The 21375-nt window shown below is 32.9% G+C and overlaps 2 protein-coding genes across 3 annotated transcripts; both read right to left on the minus strand.

Annotated features, from left to right (window-relative positions):
• Nucleotides 1-1208: 1208 nt before the first annotated feature.
• LOC136270775 (E3 ubiquitin-protein ligase TRIM71-like) lies at nt 1209-5724 on the minus strand. 2 transcript variants are annotated; one of them, XM_066069439.1, is made up of 5 exons: nt 4081-5724; nt 3609-3697; nt 3308-3397; nt 2786-2946; nt 1209-2640 (listed from the first exon to the last, which is right to left on the minus strand). In XM_066069439.1, the coding sequence occupies exon 1, from the start codon at nt 5694-5696 to the stop codon at nt 4788-4790; it is 909 nt and encodes a 302-aa protein (XP_065925511.1). In that variant the 5' UTR covers nt 5697-5724; the 3' UTR covers nt 1209-2640; nt 2786-2946; nt 3308-3397; nt 3609-3697; nt 4081-4787. Both variants share the same exon structure in this region, with proteins under 2 accessions (XP_065925511.1, XP_065925512.1).
• Nucleotides 5725-16645: 10921 nt separating this feature from the next.
• Nucleotides 16646-21210, minus strand: LOC136271069 (E3 ubiquitin-protein ligase TRIM71-like). The gene is made up of 3 exons (XM_066070173.1): nt 21139-21210; nt 19466-19548; nt 16646-19082 (listed from the first exon to the last, which is right to left on the minus strand). The coding sequence occupies exon 3, from the start codon at nt 19040-19042 to the stop codon at nt 17384-17386; it is 1659 nt and encodes a 552-aa protein (XP_065926245.1). The 5' UTR covers nt 19043-19082; nt 19466-19548; nt 21139-21210; the 3' UTR covers nt 16646-17383.
• Between the last annotated feature and the right edge of the window lie 165 nt (nt 21211-21375).

Genomic DNA, 21375 nt, shown 5'->3' on the forward strand with positions numbered 1-21375 from the left:
CACTGTGCTGAATACCATTTACCATGTTTGCAATGTTGGTTTCTATGAGAGAAAACTTCTAAGCTGGTAAGTTTAACAAGAAGTCTACTTCTGTATTGTTTTTATGCAGAAAGTTATATATAAACGACAAGTATAGATGTATAAGCAAAACGCGTTCAGCTGTGAAGATGTATTTTAGTAACATGTTAGAATTTTGGCACGAATTATATGACTTGGAATGTAGTACGAGTTTTATCATATTTGATTATTTACTAGAGCATAAGTAAATGTATTGTTTACAAGAACACAGGGCATCTATTTACTAGAGTTATATTATTTGTTATATGCTGAGTGATATTTGTTTGTTTATTTATATGATCAAAAGTTATTTTTTGTATTTCCAGTTAATCACGTCACGTCACAACACGTCTCATCAGATTACATCACATATCAACATATCCACACTTTGCAATGATTGCGTTACTTTAATAAAGATGTCTATTAACAACAAGTTGCCTCTTCAATTGATGGCAGTCAGTACATTTATTTTTGTAAAACCCTAGTAGAAAAAGTAGGGTTTTTTTTTAAATTATTTTTTTTTAAGTCAATTTAAACATATGTATATTATTACTATTTAAACATATTTGAAGGAATTTCACCAAACAAGACAAAATATGTATTACATGTATATTTACAGATGCTTCTTTACAGATGATGTATAGTTTTTTTTCTCAATATGTAAATAATTTACTGCAAAAGCAGTTGCTCGTATTTTGATGCTAGAACCATTATCACAGCATAATTGATGCAATAAAAATTGATCCCGTACTTTACAGCTTTGAAGGCATTATGTAGAAAATGAAACAATTGGTTGACATTCTATATCAATTCAAGAGAAAAGTACTCCCGTTAACAATATTCAATTTAACATCGTTTCAAAGAGGAGGTAAAAAAGCCTGTTTGATGCTGTGTAAATATCGTTAATGATACAACGCTGCTTAATGATTTAAATAGCATTAAGCGTTGCAGTTGCAACGTTTAACGCTATACATTCTTGCATTAACAGTTGACATGTCTAGCCTTAAGTGAAAAATCGCCGCTTAATGATCTTAGTGATAGAATTGTTGGCAATTTGTCAATAACTGCTGAACATGTCAACTGTTTATGCAAGAATTTATAGCATTAAACTTTGCAACTGCAACGCTTAATGCTATATATCATATGATTTATATCATTAAGCGGCGTTGTATTATTAACGGTTGTTACAGCGCCGTTTTTGGAGAGACTGTAGGCATTCTAGATATATTTCATCTGTTGAAAATTGACAAAACTCTTAAAATTTGTTACTTGTTTCCATCATATTTGTAAAAAATGACAGTTCAGAACATGAATTTTTATAGTATATAACAAACTATTAAGCCCCTGTACACCCTATCAAACGAAGCTTTTGACATGGAACATCATTGAAAGAATTTTTATCTTGAATTTAATAAACCTATAGGCATCTTTTATTAACTAGATATCTAGCTAGATCTTGACCTTAAGGTGGGTCGCGGGTTTGCCCATAAAAAATCTCACGAGAAAACATACCCTGAAAATTTGTCAAATCGTTCTGCATGATTTACAGTTCATTATATAAAATATTTATCAAATTTGTCTACGCTGTTTTTATGCAATACCGCCTTAAACTTGGTATTGTTTGTGATGCTGTTTTGACGCTTTTCTAAAATGAGCATTTTTCGAGATGGAATTATTTTGAGAAATTGCTAAACAAATTTATTAACTGTTTCTGTGCGTAAAGAAACTGTGATTTAAAATGAATTTTTTTTAAAAAAAAAATGATATGTGGTCCAGCTAGATTTTTAGCTATTTTATCTTTATATTTGATAATTTTACCGAAAATTGCCGTATTTTCGTATTTGACTTCGTGAGTACGATGTCATTTATTTTTAAACCGTTCCACTTATTAAGTGATAACATCACTTAAAAATCAAATTTAAACTAGAAGCTTAAATTTCTGAAAAAGCAATTTTGAAGAGTATGAAAATAATACAAAGATTTAAAAAACCATGTTTTTATAATGAATTCGAAGTTATAAGGTCTCCCGTGTACTCCCGGTTAGCATTAGCCTGTAAAAAAATAATAATTCTTAATTTTGCTTTTGTATTATAAAGACTTTCTTTTGTAAAAAATTAAAAAGATTTACTAAGTTGCCATTTAGAATATTAAATTAAAAACCCCACTTTTTCCCTTTTATTCTAAATCAGAGAATGCAGAGCATAGTATTTTGTTATATCTAAAATTTAGAGGAAAGGGTCCGCCTCATATGGAATTTACTGACCACGTATAACCAATTTTAGGTCAGCTAGAAACCACAAAAATTGCAATGCCTCAGATAATTCTTTAAGCCAATAAAATATACATTGTATCAAGTAAATTAATAATTCATATCTTTTGGATTGCATCATGGCAAACAAAATCACAATCCTCTTCTAAATCTGAAAACTCAACCTGTCGCGTTAGTCACATGCTGTAAATGCTATCGCATTCTGTGGTGGTAAATACTTGAGTAATGTTTTGTGTTGTTCCGTATAACAATCACCAAGAATAACTTCGTTTTTCTTTGTGATATTTAACAAGCTTCTGGACTTCTTTAAAGGACTGTAATAAAAATAATCATGGATCGTGTACTAACATTTCGCACAAAATACTTTTAATTAATTTCTTGATAAACATCATGTATTTAATTTTTTATCAGTTTTCAAATATACAGGTACAGTTATTGTAATATATAGAATGATCTTACAATTTCATCTGGCTTTTCCTCTCCTAGGGCCATTCTACCGTCTGGTCGGACCCTTATTTTTAATTATATAAGTTATATATGTTGTTCTGGAATAATACCATCATCGTGTAGGGTTGTATGTGGCCTTGTTTGGTACTCTCTCGTATCACAAATGTTCCATCCTGAAATAAATGACTGATCGCTGATTATCTCACTTAAATGCGTTTGCCTAAATTATTCCTTCAGACAAAACATTCATGAATGCTGTGAAATTGTAAATATTTATGGTTGCACACTTAGCGTGGTTTTTCTCTTCCAGAAATTAACATAACTTACAAAGTTTTAATACATTCTAAAATCACTATTTATTAGAACGTTAAATTTATCTATAAAATGAAACTGTACTTTATAAAAATTGGCTAAAGAAGAAAATGAATAAAGTGGATGAATTATTAACATCAATGTCTTCCTACCCTCTCGCCGAGAAAAAGAAATAAAGATATAAGATTGTTGGTTTTGACTCTAATGTAGTTGAAAATTTACCTTGCCAACTTTTCGTAATAATAAAGCTCCTGTTTTCCTATCCTTTAACGTTTTGAAATACCAAGGTTCACCACGCAGGGGATCTCGATTCTGAAAATAAGATATAATCAGTATTGAAATTGTTGTCTACTATTTCATTATAATGTAAAATTTGACGTTTAACCTTTTCAATAAAAATAAAAACAAAACGAAACAAAACAAAAAAAACCAAGAAACAATAAAAGCCCAAAAACTTTACCCTGAATCTCAAGAATGAGAGGGACAAAAATAGGCAGATATAACGATAAAATTTGAAACTTACTAAAAGACCATCGTCATATATATCTTCATCCTCATTCCCAGATGAGTGTTGATCTTCATGAATGCTTAGTTTGTACACATACACAGCCACTTTGTTTACATATAATATATAAATTTTATATATTTTTATTGTACATGCATATAATATAAAAAATTAAAAAAAAAATTTGTGAAATATAAAATCTTTCTATTAAACTAATGAAGTGTTGAACCATTCATTGATTAAACACTTAAAAACATAGTATCAATACAGTTTAACAGACCATTTATAATTATCTTATAGACAAGATAAGTTAGTTAATGGTTTAAAGATTATCAAATCAACATATACCTTGTTTACATCTAAATACACCATATGATGATATGTAGTATTTACAAACAGTTTGTAGATATAAATAAATGGTAAACTTTTTTTTCCGTTTAATTTACGTAGTAAATTGATTTTTTATAATAATGGATTCTCTCTCCTTTACCTGTTCTGTTCTCAGCCACAAAGAGGTTGTCTCTGGTGTCCACACATAAACTCAATGGACCGAGTAAATCCCTGTTGTCAATGTAGCGTAGGAAATGTCCGTCCTGATCCAGAATGTGGATACGGTGGTTGTTACAGTCTGTTGTCAGGATCAAACTCCGGTTGTCTGTTGTGATGCCGTATGGTACAAATGATCCCTTGGTAGTAGAGGGAGGACCAGTGTAGGTAAACCGGAGTTTCCCGGCCTGATTGACGACCACTATTGCACGGGCTCCACAATCTGTTCTCACTGATGTATTTAATGTAACCATATGAGAAGAGAGGCTGTCCTTTGTCATTGAACTGAATACTCTGTTTCTCTTTGGAGCCAGAATAACGCACAACTTTTGTTTGTTTATCAGCATCACTGTCCATGACAACCAGGAGATCACCAGAGGGGGTATAAAAGACACCATCAGGTTTCCACCCGCGTAGTCTGAATACTGTTGTTATCTTTTTATTCTTTACTAAGTTCACAGTTCTATCATCGTAATCAGTATAAACTAGATCCCCACTCGGTGTCACTGATATGTCCCCTGGTGTGTTTCCCGTTTTAGTTTGGATGGACTTCACAAGTTCTCCCCGTAAATTGTATAGTTTCATCATGTTGCTATTACCACATGTCCAGATATCTGTATCATTTAGACACGTCACACTATGTAGACATCTTTACCCTGTATCTAGAGCTATAATGAGCTGAGGTGCATCTAGAAGTGACCGGTCTGGGAGAGAGGACTCGACTGCCTTGGTCGGCATGCTGTAGTCTTGTTCCTCTGTTGTAAAACATAATGCTGACAGAGAACCAAACTGTTCGATCAGCTGATCTGTGTCGATTTCCTGAGGTCTGAAGTTTGTTAAGGACATTTTGATTTTAGGAGGCAATCTTCGGAATTCAGAATTCCTGGATATGTACTCATAGACAAAGCATACATTATTAGAGTTCAGTAACGTCTTCAGTTCACCAATGCTCTGTGTGATTTCAGAAATGGTGTGTGATATTTCAAATTCATGTTTATTTATGACGAACAGTTGTTCGGATTCCATTTCCTCCACGCCAGACTTCAGGTTTCTGATGATGTTGTCTATTTCTCTGTGCCAGACTTCTCCCTGTTTGTCAATTGCCGTTGCCAATATTTGAGAGTTTGCAATCAGATCAGCTTTCTCAAATTGGAGGTTGAATGCAATTTCTTGATATTTAGGGTAAACATATTTCTCAAATTCTTGCAACTCTATTTGTAAAACTTTCTTTTTGTCATCAACTTTTTGGAAAATGTCAACTGGTTTATGTCCCAAATGTTCCAAAGGAATACACTGTGCACAGATAGGAATGTCACATTGTTCACAGTGGAGTTCACAGTGTTTGGTGGGGTGTTTTTTACACTTAGGATAGTTCAGAGTGGCTAAATATTGTTTAAGTGACACCACATTATGGACAATAGAGGAATCTGACAAATGTTTCTCTACACAGTCTTTACACAGATGTAAATAACAAATATCACAGTACATGGAGGCCACAGAAATTTGACAAAGGGTGCAGCGTACAACATCCTGGGCGCTGTTCCATTGGTCCATGTTCATGTAACACTAGGTAAATTTAAAGGGAACTAAACCTGAAAGTCAAACTCAGTATGAATTTAAAATGTATTCATGTATTATCTTTGTTTAAATTAACACCTCTCTATGTAGGATGCAGTAATGCCATTCTGTGCCTTAACTGTATATTTACGATTTATATTATTTAATTTTCCCTTGACTGAATTTAAAACTAGGTATGAATTTAACCATAAAAAATATAATCCCAATGATATTTGATTGTTAAGAATGCACAATACGAAAGTTGGTTTTATAACCTACCTAATGTTACACCATTCGTAAACTACAGAGTTTAATGATCTAATATGGCGGACTTTAGCTGTTTATTGTTTCTGGTCGGTTGCTACCTCTGCAAGATCTTGTGATTAAATTAAATACCAGGTACAAACTAGTACTTGGACAATCTAGGTCACTTATTGTTGGAAGATCAACCAGAACTGACATTGTTTATCACTGCTGAACATGAAGGTTATTTTATTTGTTGTTGTTTTTTTAAAATGAAATTGTGTTTCATGATTTGAGATCCTCCTATTCCTATATTTATCAATAATAGCTCATTTGGTGTAATGGTGCACACAGTATTTGAGAATGAATAATTGGTTCAAATCCCATCATCAGCATAGAAATGTAGGGGGAAAAACAAATTTCTAACGTGTGAATGTTTAGATGTAGAAAAACATTTTAGTAACATTTAATAACAATGTTAGAAATGTTTTTTCTCTGGCAAATGTGTTTTTCTCACCTATTATGTGAGTATAGTACTTTAACACAAGCATTACATGTAAATTAGTTTATCGTAAACATAATTATAAATTTAAAGATCAGCCGAATCAATAAGTAGACTCATTTCTAGCCCTTTATATCTGTTGCCGTGAATGTGTTTTTTCGCAGTAATGATCAGTTGTACAATACTTGATACTCCAATCATGACTAATTTGCTACATATGAACTTACTGAATCAGCGTATGTGTGTTTGGAAGGAAACACAAGTGTGCAAGATCGAAAGATGTTTGTATGCTTAAAAATTGTGATTGTCATGACCCTTATGTCCAGAACTTTGATTGATCTCAGTTGAGATGGCTTAATTTAATATTTGAAAAACACAGAAGACGTTACCAAATCTGAGGTCAATCTTTTATAATTCAATTGCATTAATTCAGTCCTAAATAAGAGTACTCGACACTGTTTAAATCACCCAATAAATTACTTTTGAACTACATGTAAATACAAAGTACACTTTGCTCTTTTTATCTACCATTAATTACATGTATGTGAAATCAGATAGGTAGCTCTTTCTCAAGAGGCATTGTGGTGGCGATTTTGGGGATAAACTGCGCTAAACTTGATCTGTTCAAGCATGCATAAGCAACATATTATTTAAATTATCAGAGTCTGTTGCATATCAGAAACGTCAAAAACATAAAAAAAATGGATATCCGTGAAACATATTCGGTTGCAGATAGGTCCTAGTAGGCTGCTGTAGCATCCCAGTGGATGTTCAGGATCAAATAGTTGTCCTTTTTGTGTCAAGGTAAAACGCAAGTTTTTGGAATTCGTTTTTATGGTAAAATAACAGAAATTATGAATTTGTGATAATAACATCGCCAAAATGAGACGTAACTAACGATGGATACCCCCTCCCCCGGTTTGGAATTCAAAATGCAGAAGTTTTACGCAGATGTCAAAGATAAGGATTTCGTTTTTAACTAGTTTCAGTTCTTTTAACTAAATAATACATGCTCAATCATTCTGCTATTCTCTGATAGCTGATTATAACTACATGTAACAACATGTTATTTATTATCAAAGCTAGCGAACGTATACATGTATTCTATATTTCTTAAATGTCGAATCAATCTAATGCCCCGTTAATTTTCAACATGTGCTTCAGAAACAGGTATACATACCCCACTTTTGCTTGTGTAAGCAGTCAAGTTCACATCTCGCCGCTCCATTGATAGCAGATCGTCATATCATCGCCGATCTGCCTCTGCTGCTCCAGTTCCGACGTCCTTGCTTTTTTGGGGCGCATTAAAATGTCGATATATCTCCGGCAAGTACGTCCCTTTGATCATTTGTAATGGTCAATCAAATTTATAAGGTTCATTGGATATGATGTCCACATGTAATAAACGTTGTATTCAGCGGGACCATTGATTTGGAAATAAATGTTTTATTAATATTTTTTATAGATTATTATGTTTCAGTTCATATTAAAAGATGGCAAACGAAAAAAAATACGGGGGAACGCAGGTTGTTTCAGAACTGTTTACGGTGACAGCGTTTGAGTATTCAGGGGTATATCACCATAGTGGTAAGACCTTTTATTAAAAAAATCAAACAAAAGTCAATGGACAGAAAATTGAGAATCATTATCAAAACAGTGGCAAAAGGAAGTGTGTCTCATTTACAATGGCAAAGCCTGAGGCGGCGAATTTCCAGTTCTTGTAATGGCGCTGGTTTTGATGTTTTTCTGGCAAGTAAAATATCAAAATTGTAGAAAAAAAAAGTTCAGGGAATCGGCCTATATCTTAGACTAAATAAAAGTATCTATGTATTTAATATATGGTCATTTTACTTATAATTAAACATAATTAAACATTAAAACTTCTGTGCAGTGCTACAGATTTTTTACATGCACCAAGTATAAGTCCATCTATTTCTTACGAACATTTATGGTTCCTAGCTCTATAGAGACTGATAAAAATGAAATCTACATGCCCCGTTTATCGATTGGTCGACTGAACCTTCAGCAACTTGAGAAAAATCAAAGTCTGTACAAGATAATCATGATGATGTCAGACTCCGGTTCCCACAAAAGACGATCTGGTTATGTATTATTGTATTTTTCTGCATCGTCCTACCTAGTCATTTCCTAGCTCACCTTTTCGGAGAGTAAACCATAGGTTTCCCATAGTATCCAATGCAGTTTGGGGGTTTGTTTCTTTGTAATTTTACGCTCAATGCAAAATTTAAATAAAACGTTACCTCCTCCTGCAGATAAATATTGCACGGATTTTTCCCCCAAAGTTTTATTTAAAACATTCAGAAGTATCAATTGTATGTATTTAATTATGCTTATTGTCTAAATACATTTTCAGAATCCTTTGACAAGTCCGTCAAAAACTCCGAGATAAAAACACCAAGGGACATAATATTTTAAACGAAGATTTTAAAAGTTAGAACAAAGGACACAAGGTTGGCAGAAAATCAAACATCTACTCTAACTTTAAAGATATTAAAAGGTAAGTAATAAATATTGGCTTAGTCAATGTACTTAATTTAGTCACTGGGTTAACATACCTGTACCACTCCTCTTAACATCAATTCTCTGTAAACACCAAAAATACGTGGCCACGCACTATCATGGTATTGAATTTTATCTCTCTGACTTGAAATAATGTTCCATATAAAGACTCTCTGTTGGTATAATTTTGATAGTTCAAACTCAGTTTCCATAGCATCGAGATTTTGCTTCTGGCCAAAATGACATATAGAGTACTATTATATAAGTAACTCGTATGTTCCCTAAATGCATGGAGGTTTGATCATGAAATTGGTTCAATTTTATAAGCAAGTAATCAATGTACTTGTACACATAAACTGATTTCAGTTAAATGTACAGATAACAATACCATCGGTTTGTGTTTTATAGATTTAGCTTATAAAATAGTGAAAAACAGGCACATTAAATAATATCAATTTTATTTTAAGGAGGCAATTGAAAGGTGGAATAAACATTTTTTTAATAAGATAAGACCTTGGTCTAATAAATACAACCGAATTTGGCTTGGGTATATTCACTGGCTTTCACATACAACTATTTGAAGTATCGCTTTTCCACAAAATCCAACTTAAAGTTACTTCCCTTTGTTGACTTTTCTGTATTCCATGGCAAGTGCAGGCGTTGAAAAAACAAAGATCAAATGGGGTTGGGAAAGCATGTGATTTAAGTTTTAGTGTATTTAGAGTAAGTCTCTAATGATTTGGTGAATATGAAATGAACCATGCTCTATTGGGATTTAGCTTAATCACCGATATGTGCTGTATTCAAACCTTTTGAAAACACGCGCCTGTCGTGTACAATTAAAACAATCTTGATCAAGTGAAACGGACAGATATTTCCTCTACATAAGTTTTTGCTAATCTGACATACGAATCCAGCACTCAACCAATAAAGCTAATGAGTTACTAACCTGCAACACTTATAGAGGAATGCAATGCAATAACCACCCCCCCCCCTCCCCTCGGATTGATGGTGTGGTCCAAGATGGAAAGACTCTTCAAGATTGTCAACCCATGATGAGCATAGTTCTGAGGATATACTTCTTCGTACCCACAGCGATTTCAGAAATCCATTATTGCCATGCATTTTATGTGAAAGTCAGATCTGGTGTCAGTGTTGTGGTTTGATTAAATTGACCCAACATTTCTGGAATATATATGTTTAAAATATCAGACCTATATGTATATCCCCATTAGTAGGATTTACTCATTTTGAGAACCCTCATGAACAAGTGTAAAAATAGGATCATAAAAAGGCAGTTTATGGAGATAAGATACAGTCCATAGCATCCTTATTCCAACTGGTCAAGGTATGTATATTCACGTCCAAATCAAATAATTTTCAACCAATCTTATAGTCTGTTCCATCTTCCATCGCTTGTTGATGTTCTCAATGGATACACCTCAGGTCTAAATGTACAGAGTCAATTTTAAAAAACAGGCATCAGATTCCCCTGGCAAACAAAAACTATTAGGCCAGGAAAGCTCAAATTAAAATGGAACCATCATCAGGTAGTGTAGATTCCAAATCATGGTCCTTGGGAGTAGGGTGGGGCCACAATAGGGGGATCAAGTTTAACATAGGAATATATAGAGAAAATCTATAAAAATATTCTTCTCAAAAACTATTAGGCCAGGAAAGCTCAAATTTGAGTTGAAGCATCCTCAGATAGTGTAGATTCAAGTTTGTACAAATCATGGTCGCCGGGGGTATGGCGGGACCACAATAGGTGAATGGATTTTTACATAGGAATATATAGAGAAAATCTTATAAAATCTTTTTCTAAAACATTATTAGGCCAGGAAAGCTCAAATTTGAGTAGAAGCATCATTAGATAGTTTAGATTCAAATTTGTTCAAATTATGGTCCCCGGGGACAGGGTGGGGCCAAATTGGGGGATATATTTTTACACAGGAATATTTAGAGAAAATCTTTTTTAATTTTTTTTAACAATAAGGCCAGGAAAGCTCAAATTGGTGTGTAAGCATCCTTAGATAGTGTAGATTCAAGTTTGTTTAAATCATAGTCCCTGGCGGTAGGGCAGGGCCAAAATGGAGGATAAATTTTTATATATAGAGAAAATCTTTAAAAATCTTCTTTTTTAAAAACTATTTGACCAGAAAAGCTTAAATTTGTGTAAAGGCATCCTCGAGTAGTGTAAAGTCAAGTTTGCAAAATCATAGTCCCTGGGGGTATATAGGAATAGAGAAAAAATCTTCTTAGAGGTACAACAACAAAAGGGGCTTGGTATTTACCAAAAAAATATGTTGATAAATATTGGCAGATTTTCAGTTTTTTTTATTTAGCAAGATCAAGTGTACTGAGTTGTCAATATATTTTGATTTTGATACTGTAATGCTAATTTGATCAGATTTAAGGCAATTCTTGCTCAGGTGAGCGATGTGGCCCCTGGGCCTCTTGTTGAATTGTACACTTCTGTTGCATCGTGTTATATTCCATACGTAAGTTGTTTTGGTTTTTTTTTGTTTTTGTTTGGGTTGTTTTTTGTTTTTGTTTTTGCTGATTTGAGCCATCGAAATTAAGCAAACAACGATGGAAATACAATTTAGAACAGACTACTTAATTTAGATTATATAATATACATGTAAAGTTAATAGCATTAAAGTAAATGTAAAGGTAAAGGGTAATTTGGGAATGTTTGAAATGTTTTATTTTAATTATTATAAATTTGCTTTTAATAAATTAAAATACAATTGTAGGATTATATGTATGCTGGAAAAATAAATGAATTTGGCTCTAATCATCACAGCAGAGTCTGTCAAAAGGACGACAGAGAACAGAAAATGTGAGTTTATGATTTTAAACAAAATTAATCAAAAATTGATGTCACATGTAGATATTCAAATCAGCTGAAAGTTTATTATCTATCATGCAGGGATAAACAGTAACACTTTTCCAGTTGCTGTGTCCGGCTGATTTTGTATTTGGACAAGTCAATCTACACAAACACTTGTCTGGTTTACAATTTATTTTTCTAGAACTTAACAATTATGATATGATGATACATCTCATAAAATATTATGAAAAATTAAACTGTTTATTTCACTGTAATGAACAGATCAAACTTTAAGTATATAAAAAAAGAAAAATGAAGTTACAGTGAAGGTTGAAATCCTACATCCAAACTATATAGTAGCTTAGTTACTGAAATAAATGTACTAAATCTATTTGTCAGTGTCATATCACTAGAGCACACCAGCAGATTAAGTAGAATATTCTTCTCTTGAGTGTTATTATATACAATAGTAAGATATGTTTTAAACCTTAATAATTTATTTTAAATAGTAAGAAGATCTCTTTTATACTGTCCAGTACTGATATACACTATATTTGAAAACAACAACAATAAAGATAATTTTAAATGAAATATTTTGTGACAGTAAATAATGTGGAGACCTTCCATACTCTTATCAATTTCTATCATTTAAAATTTTTCATACTTTTCAATGACAAATTACAATTTATGATAGCATTTACACATGTAAGCAACATGCCCGAAGAACAGGTTAATATTTTAGTTAATGTTGAGCCCTGTTATGTTACATCTAATTCAGTTGCAGCTGTTAATTAGTGCATGCAGCTATAGACTAATATTCCAAGTGAAAATAACATTGATCAATATAACTTGAGTCAGAGATATCAATTAAAAGCCATTTCTCACTTTTTAAATTTTGTACACATGTAAACATAAAAACATCAGGATTTTGCTTCTTATTTGAAAGTAAAAACATTCAGTCACATTTGAACATGTCTGTTGTGGTATTTTAAGCGAAATGCATACATGAAAATGATTTTATTTAATGATCCATACATGTATTATTTTAACATTGCAGGGTATTGAGTAAAATGAACAGAACAGTCGAGTGAATACCCAGACCAGCAAGACAGTCAGACATACAATGCTAGATGAACAAATAATGAACAAACTGAACACGCTAAAATATTGAGCAATTCAACATTAATTAATTGTCACTGTCTTGTGTATATTTATTTTATTTTCATGATTTGGAATATATTTTGAATATTTATTTGAAGAATTATTTACTAGTTTTTAAGTAAGCGTTGATTTTTATTTCTAGAGTTGCATTGAAAAGATATAACATTTTCCCCTTGTACTGATATTTGGAGTTATCTGCCCTTTATCATACAAAAAAATTTATTTAAAGTAGATCCAGTGTTCTGTGACGTCATACTTTTTTGTAAAACTTTGAGTTCTTTAAAATTTGTGCAAGATAGTTTTATTTATTTTATATGAATATAATCACATGGATGTAATTAGAAATACTGTAAAGTTCAAGATATTTTTGCAGCTTAATTTTATCATAAATTTCCAATATTTTATACATTTTATCGATGCTAAGGGGAAATAACTCTTTTTCTGACTTTTCTATCAGTTGTATGCCTAAATGTCATAGTTTTTCTTATCCCAATGATTAATTTTAAAATATTTTTGTAGTTGAAGTTTTCTGAAAAAGTCGATAATTAAAATAAACAAGATAAACAAATTTCTGCCCACAAAAATTTTACTTTTAACCAAAAAATACGGTTTTCTGATGCTAAAATATGTTTATGTTTATCTGGCATCTTAAAAAGTGTGATGACATGTATATTTTTTCTAACAATTGATGAATTTTATGTCTAGTAAGTTGAAATCAGTTCGGGTTTTCAACTTTCATCAGAGAATTTTACGAGTATGGACCGGAGTTACCTTAAGCCTTCTAAAGTGGTAAAAATCATAGATGTTGTTATCTATTCAAGCAGTTAACCTATTTCATTAATGGAAAATATCTAAATACAGAATTTCATGCTATTATTATTTGTTAAGACTCATTTAATAGGGTTTTCTTGCTTGGAGTTATCTGCCCATTGCAAAAAATATATAGAAACAATTCTTATAAAGCCAAATTGAATTATCCTGATTCATTGAATTTAAAATATTTTGAAATATTTAATCAGTTTCTCATTTTTTTAAGCAGAAAAGGTATTTTAACGGAGTTTTATGATCAACTTTTTGTTTAAAAAGTATTTTGTAATTTTTTTACGGGGGTGAGAAAATGTCAAATTAACAAATTTAGACGTAAAATAAACAAAAACGAAAAAGATACCCGCTCTGGTTTTTATAAATAATATTTAATATAAATATGATGTTTTAAAATTTGCAATTGATTTTTTTTATTTGCGTGCAATTTTTGAAAGACTTTCAAAAATACAGGGTGAAAATTGAAATATCAAAATTAAGAAATTTTTACCATCTTTGAGCCACCAGCTTTAAAACGAACAAGGACATTGAGATGTTCTTCTCTCTTGCATCATGTACATCATTCTTTATTTGTACTATGCATATAATATGTGAAATATCTTGAAAATTTATAAATAAGCCTGTTCGTGACTTTTAGATTACTTTATTTTCCAACTTAAAAACTGTGTATTTGGGCCCTAAATGATTGAAATTGGTTACCATGGCAACCAAGGGAATAGGAATTATTTTGATGGTCGATAATGTCATACCTTATCAGTATCAATCATCTGAGAAATTTTCATGAAAATCTGATATGGTGTGTGCCATGACCATATAGTAATATTTTGGTCTTTACACGGAATTGATGTTAATAAGTAATGGGCCTCAGTCTTTTGGTTCCCGCTCCATTGCTGGTAAAGAATTAAGTGTTCGAGGTCCATTAACCCTTTTTATGAGCTCACTTGAGCCGAAGTCTTAGACGAGCTTTTCTGATCAAATTGTCCATTGTATGTCGACGTTGTTTAAGTATATTTTTCAAATTTTTATATTCTCAAACACCACCGGGCCAATTTCAACTAAACCTGGCTCAAAAGATTATAGGGTGATTTGAATGAAGGGGCATGCTTTTTTTTAAAAGGAAGATGATTTAGAATAATTGAAAATTGCTGGTATTTTTCCACAGTCTTCTCCGAAACCTTTAGACCAAGAAAGCGGTAATGGTGTCTAACCATTTGAATAGTATAGATTCAAGTTCGTTGAAATCATGATCCCAAGGGGTAAGGTAGGGCCAAAATAAGGGAGGTGTCAAGTTATTACATAGGAATACAAGTTAATAAAAAAAAAATTTAAGATATTTATCTGGTAAATTAATCAGCCAGGAATGCTAAAAATTGTGTGAAAGCACAGATTGTGCAGATTAAAGTTTGTTCAAAAAATGATTCCCTGGAAAAAGGTTGGACCACAAAAGGGGGATGGGGTATATAGAAATAAAGAAAAATCTTCTCAAAAATATGGTACAAAAACAACTAAAAAAGGTTTGATATTTAACTTAAAAAATATGAAGATTAATTACAGACATAATATTTTTTTTACTTAATTTTTTTTAGCAATTTCCAATGTATAAAACTGTCAGGATATTTTAACGAAGCCGGGTCTAACTTGTTCCGCCCTAGGTTGTTGAATGAAATTTTTTTCTCGAATTTCTTCTGATATAATTATTATTTTGAGATAAAAAAATAAAATAGGACATTCATCACACCGTTTGTATAAGGGGTCATCTCAAAGTTGGTTTATTTTTAACATAGGACCCTATTGGATTTTGCTTAAAATGTATCACTTTTGCACATTTTTTACATTTCTTGGCCTAGGGATTTCTTTTTCTGTTCAACATGTTATTGCTAAAAGGCATCAAATGGTCAAATAAAAAAAACCTTTTACCCCCTGGTTTGTCCAGGGGTCTTATCAAAGTTGTTTTTTTGTATGCCCAATTTCCAAGATTTGTCAGATAATATTTTTTTTTACAAAGGCGGAAATGGTGATCTTTGTAGTATTATTAAAATATGCAGGCATATTTAAAAAATAAATAAATATATAACATCACATATTAAGGGTCATTATTATAAAATACATTGTTATCTAATTACTGTCTTGAAATATATGAATAAAGCTATATTAAGGCGGATTAAGAAAACATAACAGAGGGCAAGGCTTGCTGAACCCTTTTCACGTTTTCGACTCGAGCCCAAATATAGCTTATACTTTGAGACATTTATGTTTATTCCACACTATAATATCAATTTAAGCATCAAACAAGCTAGTTTCAACCCATTTCGCTGAAAATCTGCAGTTGAAACTATTACGCCTTGGCGTCAACCAAGCAAAAAGATGACGTCACAATGCAAATGAAACGCTGTGCAAAAGCGTGCGTACTCGATCTGTACTCGGCCTCGTAAAATTTGATACTGTTATGCTCATTTGATCAGTTATTGCTATTGTGACTAAGGTAAGCGATGTGGATCTCCTGTTAATATATGTAATGCAGTGGCGTCGGAAGCAACTTCAAAGTGGGGGGGGGGGGGGGGGACTAGACTAATCCTCATACATATTGACAAGCAAAAAAAGAAGAAAAACTAATTCCCAAAATCATCAAAATCCTAATCCGGGGGGGGGGGGGGGGGGAGTTACCTATATTTCAAAAAAAAATTCCTAACTACCAAAAAAAATTTCCCCTTAATCCTGAAATTCCTAATCCGTGGGGAAGGGGGGGGGGGTAGTTTACCTATGACTCCAACATCTGAATATTTAAAAAATTTCCATCTGTTCAAAAAAAAAATTCTCCCCCCCCCCAAAATCTTGAAATTCCTAATCCGTGGGGGGGGGGGGGGGTAATTTCCATCCGTTCAAGGTAATTTTAGGAACAATTACCTTTCCTGCGAGAAAAAGTGGGGGGCTGAATCCACTTTGATGCTATGTGCCTTATGCTTAGGTCTTACTTCTAACTTTGCAAAAAAAGTGGAGGGGGGCTATGTTGGGGTTGCTGACAAGCACATGTAACAAATACAGTCCATTGATGTATATTCTAATGTTAAAAATCAAAAACGCATGTACATAAAAAAGACAGTGGCTTAATTATAACAAATCTGATAGAAAAATGTGTTTCTTTATAATGTACATGTTAATACTGAGTCTCTTGATATTCATGTAATACAAATGCACGCGCAGCCACTTAGTTTATATATGATGTATTATTTTACATGTATGGTATTAAAGTGATCAAAGAACATTTTCATTTAGATAAAAACAAAAGAATTGAATCTATACAGACTAAGAAATGATGCTTTGCAATGATTAAACACATCAAATCTAGTACAAAAATTAATACAGTTCAACAGTCTGTTTACATCTCATACATATGGTTAGCTAGTTAAGGGGGATGTGCGGCCATCTTTGACATTTGAAAAGAAAAAAGTTAACATTTCTTAAACTGGTTTGTTTCTGTCCAAAACTTGCTAAAGCTGTTGTCAAAAGATACAAAAGCAATAAATATAACGTTCAACATGTTGTTTTGTGTGCATATTACGCATACAAGGGGAAACTGTTTACATCTTATTTAAACAGTTAATTGATTTACTTGTTATATTGTATTTTCTTCACTTTACATGTGATGTTCTCAGCTACAAAGAGGTTGTCTCTGGTGTCCACACATAAACCATATGGACGCTGCAAGTTACAGTTGTCAATGTAGCGGAGGAACTGTCCGTCCTGATCCAGGATGTGGATACAGTTGTTAATTCGGTCTGCTGTAAGGATCCGACCCTGGCTGTCTGTGGTGATGCCGCGTGGATCAAATGATGCCTGGGTAGTATTACCAGTGTAGGTAAACCGGAAATTCCCGGCCTGATTGACCACCACTACTGCACGGGTTCCACGGTCTGACACACAGATATCTAGGTTCCTGTTCTCACTGATGTATTTAAGGCCATCGGATGAATAGAGAGGTTGTCTTTTATCATTGTACTGAATACTTTGTTTCTTTGCAGAGCCAGAGTACCGCACAACTTTTGATTGTTTATCATCACTGTCAATAACGACGAGGAAGTCACCTGAGAAGGTACTACAAACAGCACGAGGTCTCCATCCTTGTAGTCTGATCACTGTTTGTATCTGTGTATTTTTTACTATGTTCACAGTTCGATCATGGTAATCAGTATAAACTAGATCCCCACTCCTTGTCACTGCTATGTCCTTTGGAGCGTTCCCTGACTTGGTTCTGATGGACTCCATAAGTTCCCTTCGCAGGTTGCAGAGGTTCATCATGTTATCACTACCACACGTCCAGATCTCTGTATCATTAAGACACGTCACACCGTATAGAAGTCCATAGTCTGTGTCTATAGCTGTGATATCCCGGGGTTCATCCAACAGTAACCGGTCTGGGGGAGAGGACTCGGCTCCCTGGGGCGACATGCTGTAGTCTTGTTCCTTTGTTGTAAAAGATAATGCTGACAGAGAACCAAACTGTTCAATCAGCTGTTCTGTGTGGATTTCCTGAGGCTTAAAGAATGGTAGGGACACTTTGAGTTTAGGAGGCAATATTCTGAATTCAGCAATCCTGGACTTGTAATCAGAGAGAAGACAGACATCTTTGGAGTTCAGCAACTTCATCAGGTCAGAAATGGTTTGTGTGATTTCAGTAATGGTGTGTGTGATTTCATCTTCCTGTTTATTCAGGACGACCAGGTGTTTGGATTCCATTTCCTCCACGTTAGATTTCAGGCTTCTGATAATGGTGTCTATTTCTCTGTGCCAGACTTCTCCTTGTTTGTCAATTGCAGTTGTCAGTTTCTGGGAATTTTTACTCAGATCTGCTTTTTGCACTTTAATGTTAGATGCATTCTCTTTGTATTTAGGATAAATGAATTTCTCTAATTCTTGCAAATCTCTTTGTAAAGTATCAAATTTACTTTGAAACGTTTGAATAATTTCAACTTGTTTATGTCCTATATGTGTTTCAGATGAAATACACTGTGCACAAATAGGAATATCACATTGTTCACAGTGGAGTTCACATTGTTTGGTGGGGTGTTTCCTACATTTAGAATCGCTATAAGTGGTAAGATATTCTATAAAAGATACCACTTTGTGAACCTTAGTGAATTCTGATAAATGTGTCTCGACACAGTTTTCACACAGATGTATACGACAAAGTTCACAGAACATTGGGGCCACAGAGTCCCGACACAGGGTGCAGCGTAGAACATCCTGGGCGCTGTTCCAGGGATCCATGGTCAGGGAACATTTAAGAAACCATAAGGGGGAACTAAACCTGGAAAGTAAAATTCACTATGTATTCATGGTTTAGTTTAAACAATATTTTATTATGCAATATATTACATAAACGGATGGGATAGCAGGCATTGCCTATATAAATCCTCTCCGACAATTTATTCTTCCTTGTCGGTTACATGTGCAAGATCACATGACTGAATTAAATGCCAGGTAAAAAAAACCTGTGTATTTAAGATACATGTACATGTATTTTTTTAGTTTGATTATAACAAATCTATATTCTTTTCATACATTTACAAATTTATTTTCTAAATGATTTAAAAATTGCGAATGAATTAAATCATGATAAAAAGATACTGGTAGGGATTATTTTTTATAATAAAGAATATGCAATATAAGAGAATAATGTATGAAACTTACCTAATGTTGCCCCATTAGTAAACAGTAAATCCTCACGGTCCAACACGGCGGGTTCCAGGTATTTATTCTTCCTGGTTGGCTACCTGTGCAAGATCACATAGTTGAGTTAAATCCAGGTAATAAAAATATACTTGCATATATGTTCGCCCATAATCGGGGCATCATTTGTTGGGATGGTTAAACAGATGTGACGTGTTTTTACTGCTGAACATATTGTGAAACCATTAAAATTTGTGGGGGTCAGTTTTTGTGGATTGCTTAAATTTTACATGTTTATGCGGACGTAATTTCGTGCAATCTCATACATGTAATTATAAAAGGAAATACGACTTTATAACTCTAATCTATTAGTTCATGGAGTGTGTTACTGAATCCATATTCTCTATAAAAGCTGTGGTGTAATTCTATTTAGAATGAAGAATGGGTTAAAGTCTCCAGCATTTAAATGTTGATAAAAAAAATGAATGTCTTATGTGTAGATACATCTATTTAGATGATTAATGGCAATGTATAGAATGCTTCTACTATAGCAATCCTTATCACTAAAAATAGAGTATAGACTTGCAACACAAACATTACTTAAGCAGCGCGTTACTCAATTTTATGCACACACCGCTGTAGTTTGAGGCTGTATCTTTCAAAACATAATGCTTGAATGCTTATATTTACTTTTTTAAACTTCTTGCCTTGTCTGCAAATGTGATTTATACCTTGAAAATTCCTACTTTATCCTAAGGGTAAATTCATATTAATGAAAGAGCCACTGTAACAGCCACAAGCATGTAGCTTTTTTAGCAGTTTACAGCGTTCAACGTTTGTGACACCATAATAAAACTCGTCATTTTAAAAGGACATGGTCATGATTTTAGTCAAAATGTTTTTTTTTCCGATTTTAATATTTACAATGCTTCAGAAAAGCATTTTTAATAGGCAACCGAAATTTGAGTGTCATTTGTTGAGTTATAAGCGAGTTACAGAGTTTTTCGCTATGTAAACAAAGTGTTTGTTTACATTTTGAACGTTGAAGTAAAAAATTAAGTTTGAAACCCAAAACGAATGTTAGAAACTGTTTATCAATGTTTAAAATAAATGAAAAGATAGACAAACAAGCTAGAAAAATATTTTACTGGTATATTGAACCTATGTAAACAAAATCATGGCACGAGCCTTGTTTACATGACATAGAATTGTGAGCCCTGAATCTTGCTTATTATTTGATCATTAGAAATGCATTTTTAAAGCATTGTATATAATAAAAACATAAAAAAAGAATTTGACCAAAATCGTGACCGTGCTCCTTTAACCTTTGACATCCATGTGTGTGTTACGGTGTTATATTTGCCTTAGCCTTCAACACACTTTACAAGCAAAAAATATGTGGAATTTAAATATATAGGGTTATATGATTCATTCATAGAGCACACTGTAAACAACCCAACATTTAAACAATAAAATATTTTACTTGGTGATTTACAAAGAACATGAAAGTAGCGTCATGGCAGAAAAAAAATTATTTCATACATTTACAAATTACTTTTTTAAAAATATTTTTCCTAACTGATTATAAAATAAGGGATGAATTTCATCATGATAAAAAGATACTGGCAGGAATTATTTTTATTATGAATAATATGAATAATATGCAATATAAGAGAATGATTTATGAAACTTACATAATGTTTCCCCATTTGTAAACTACAAATCTTCACGGTTCAACATGGCGGGTTCCAGGTATTTATTCTTCCTGTTTGGCTACCTGTGCAATATCACGTGGTTGAATTAGATGCCAAGCACAAACCTGTGCCCGTATATGTGTTGGTCCGGAATCGAGGTCAGCTATTGCTGGGAGGTTTAAATAGGTCTGATGTTCGTTTTCACTGCTGAAAATGTAGGTTATTGATTTTTGTTTT

This window comes from Magallana gigas, chromosome 8, assembly GCF_963853765.1.
Source record: "Magallana gigas chromosome 8, xbMagGiga1.1, whole genome shotgun sequence".
Lineage (NCBI taxonomy): Eukaryota > Metazoa > Mollusca > Bivalvia > Ostreida > Ostreidae > Magallana > Magallana gigas.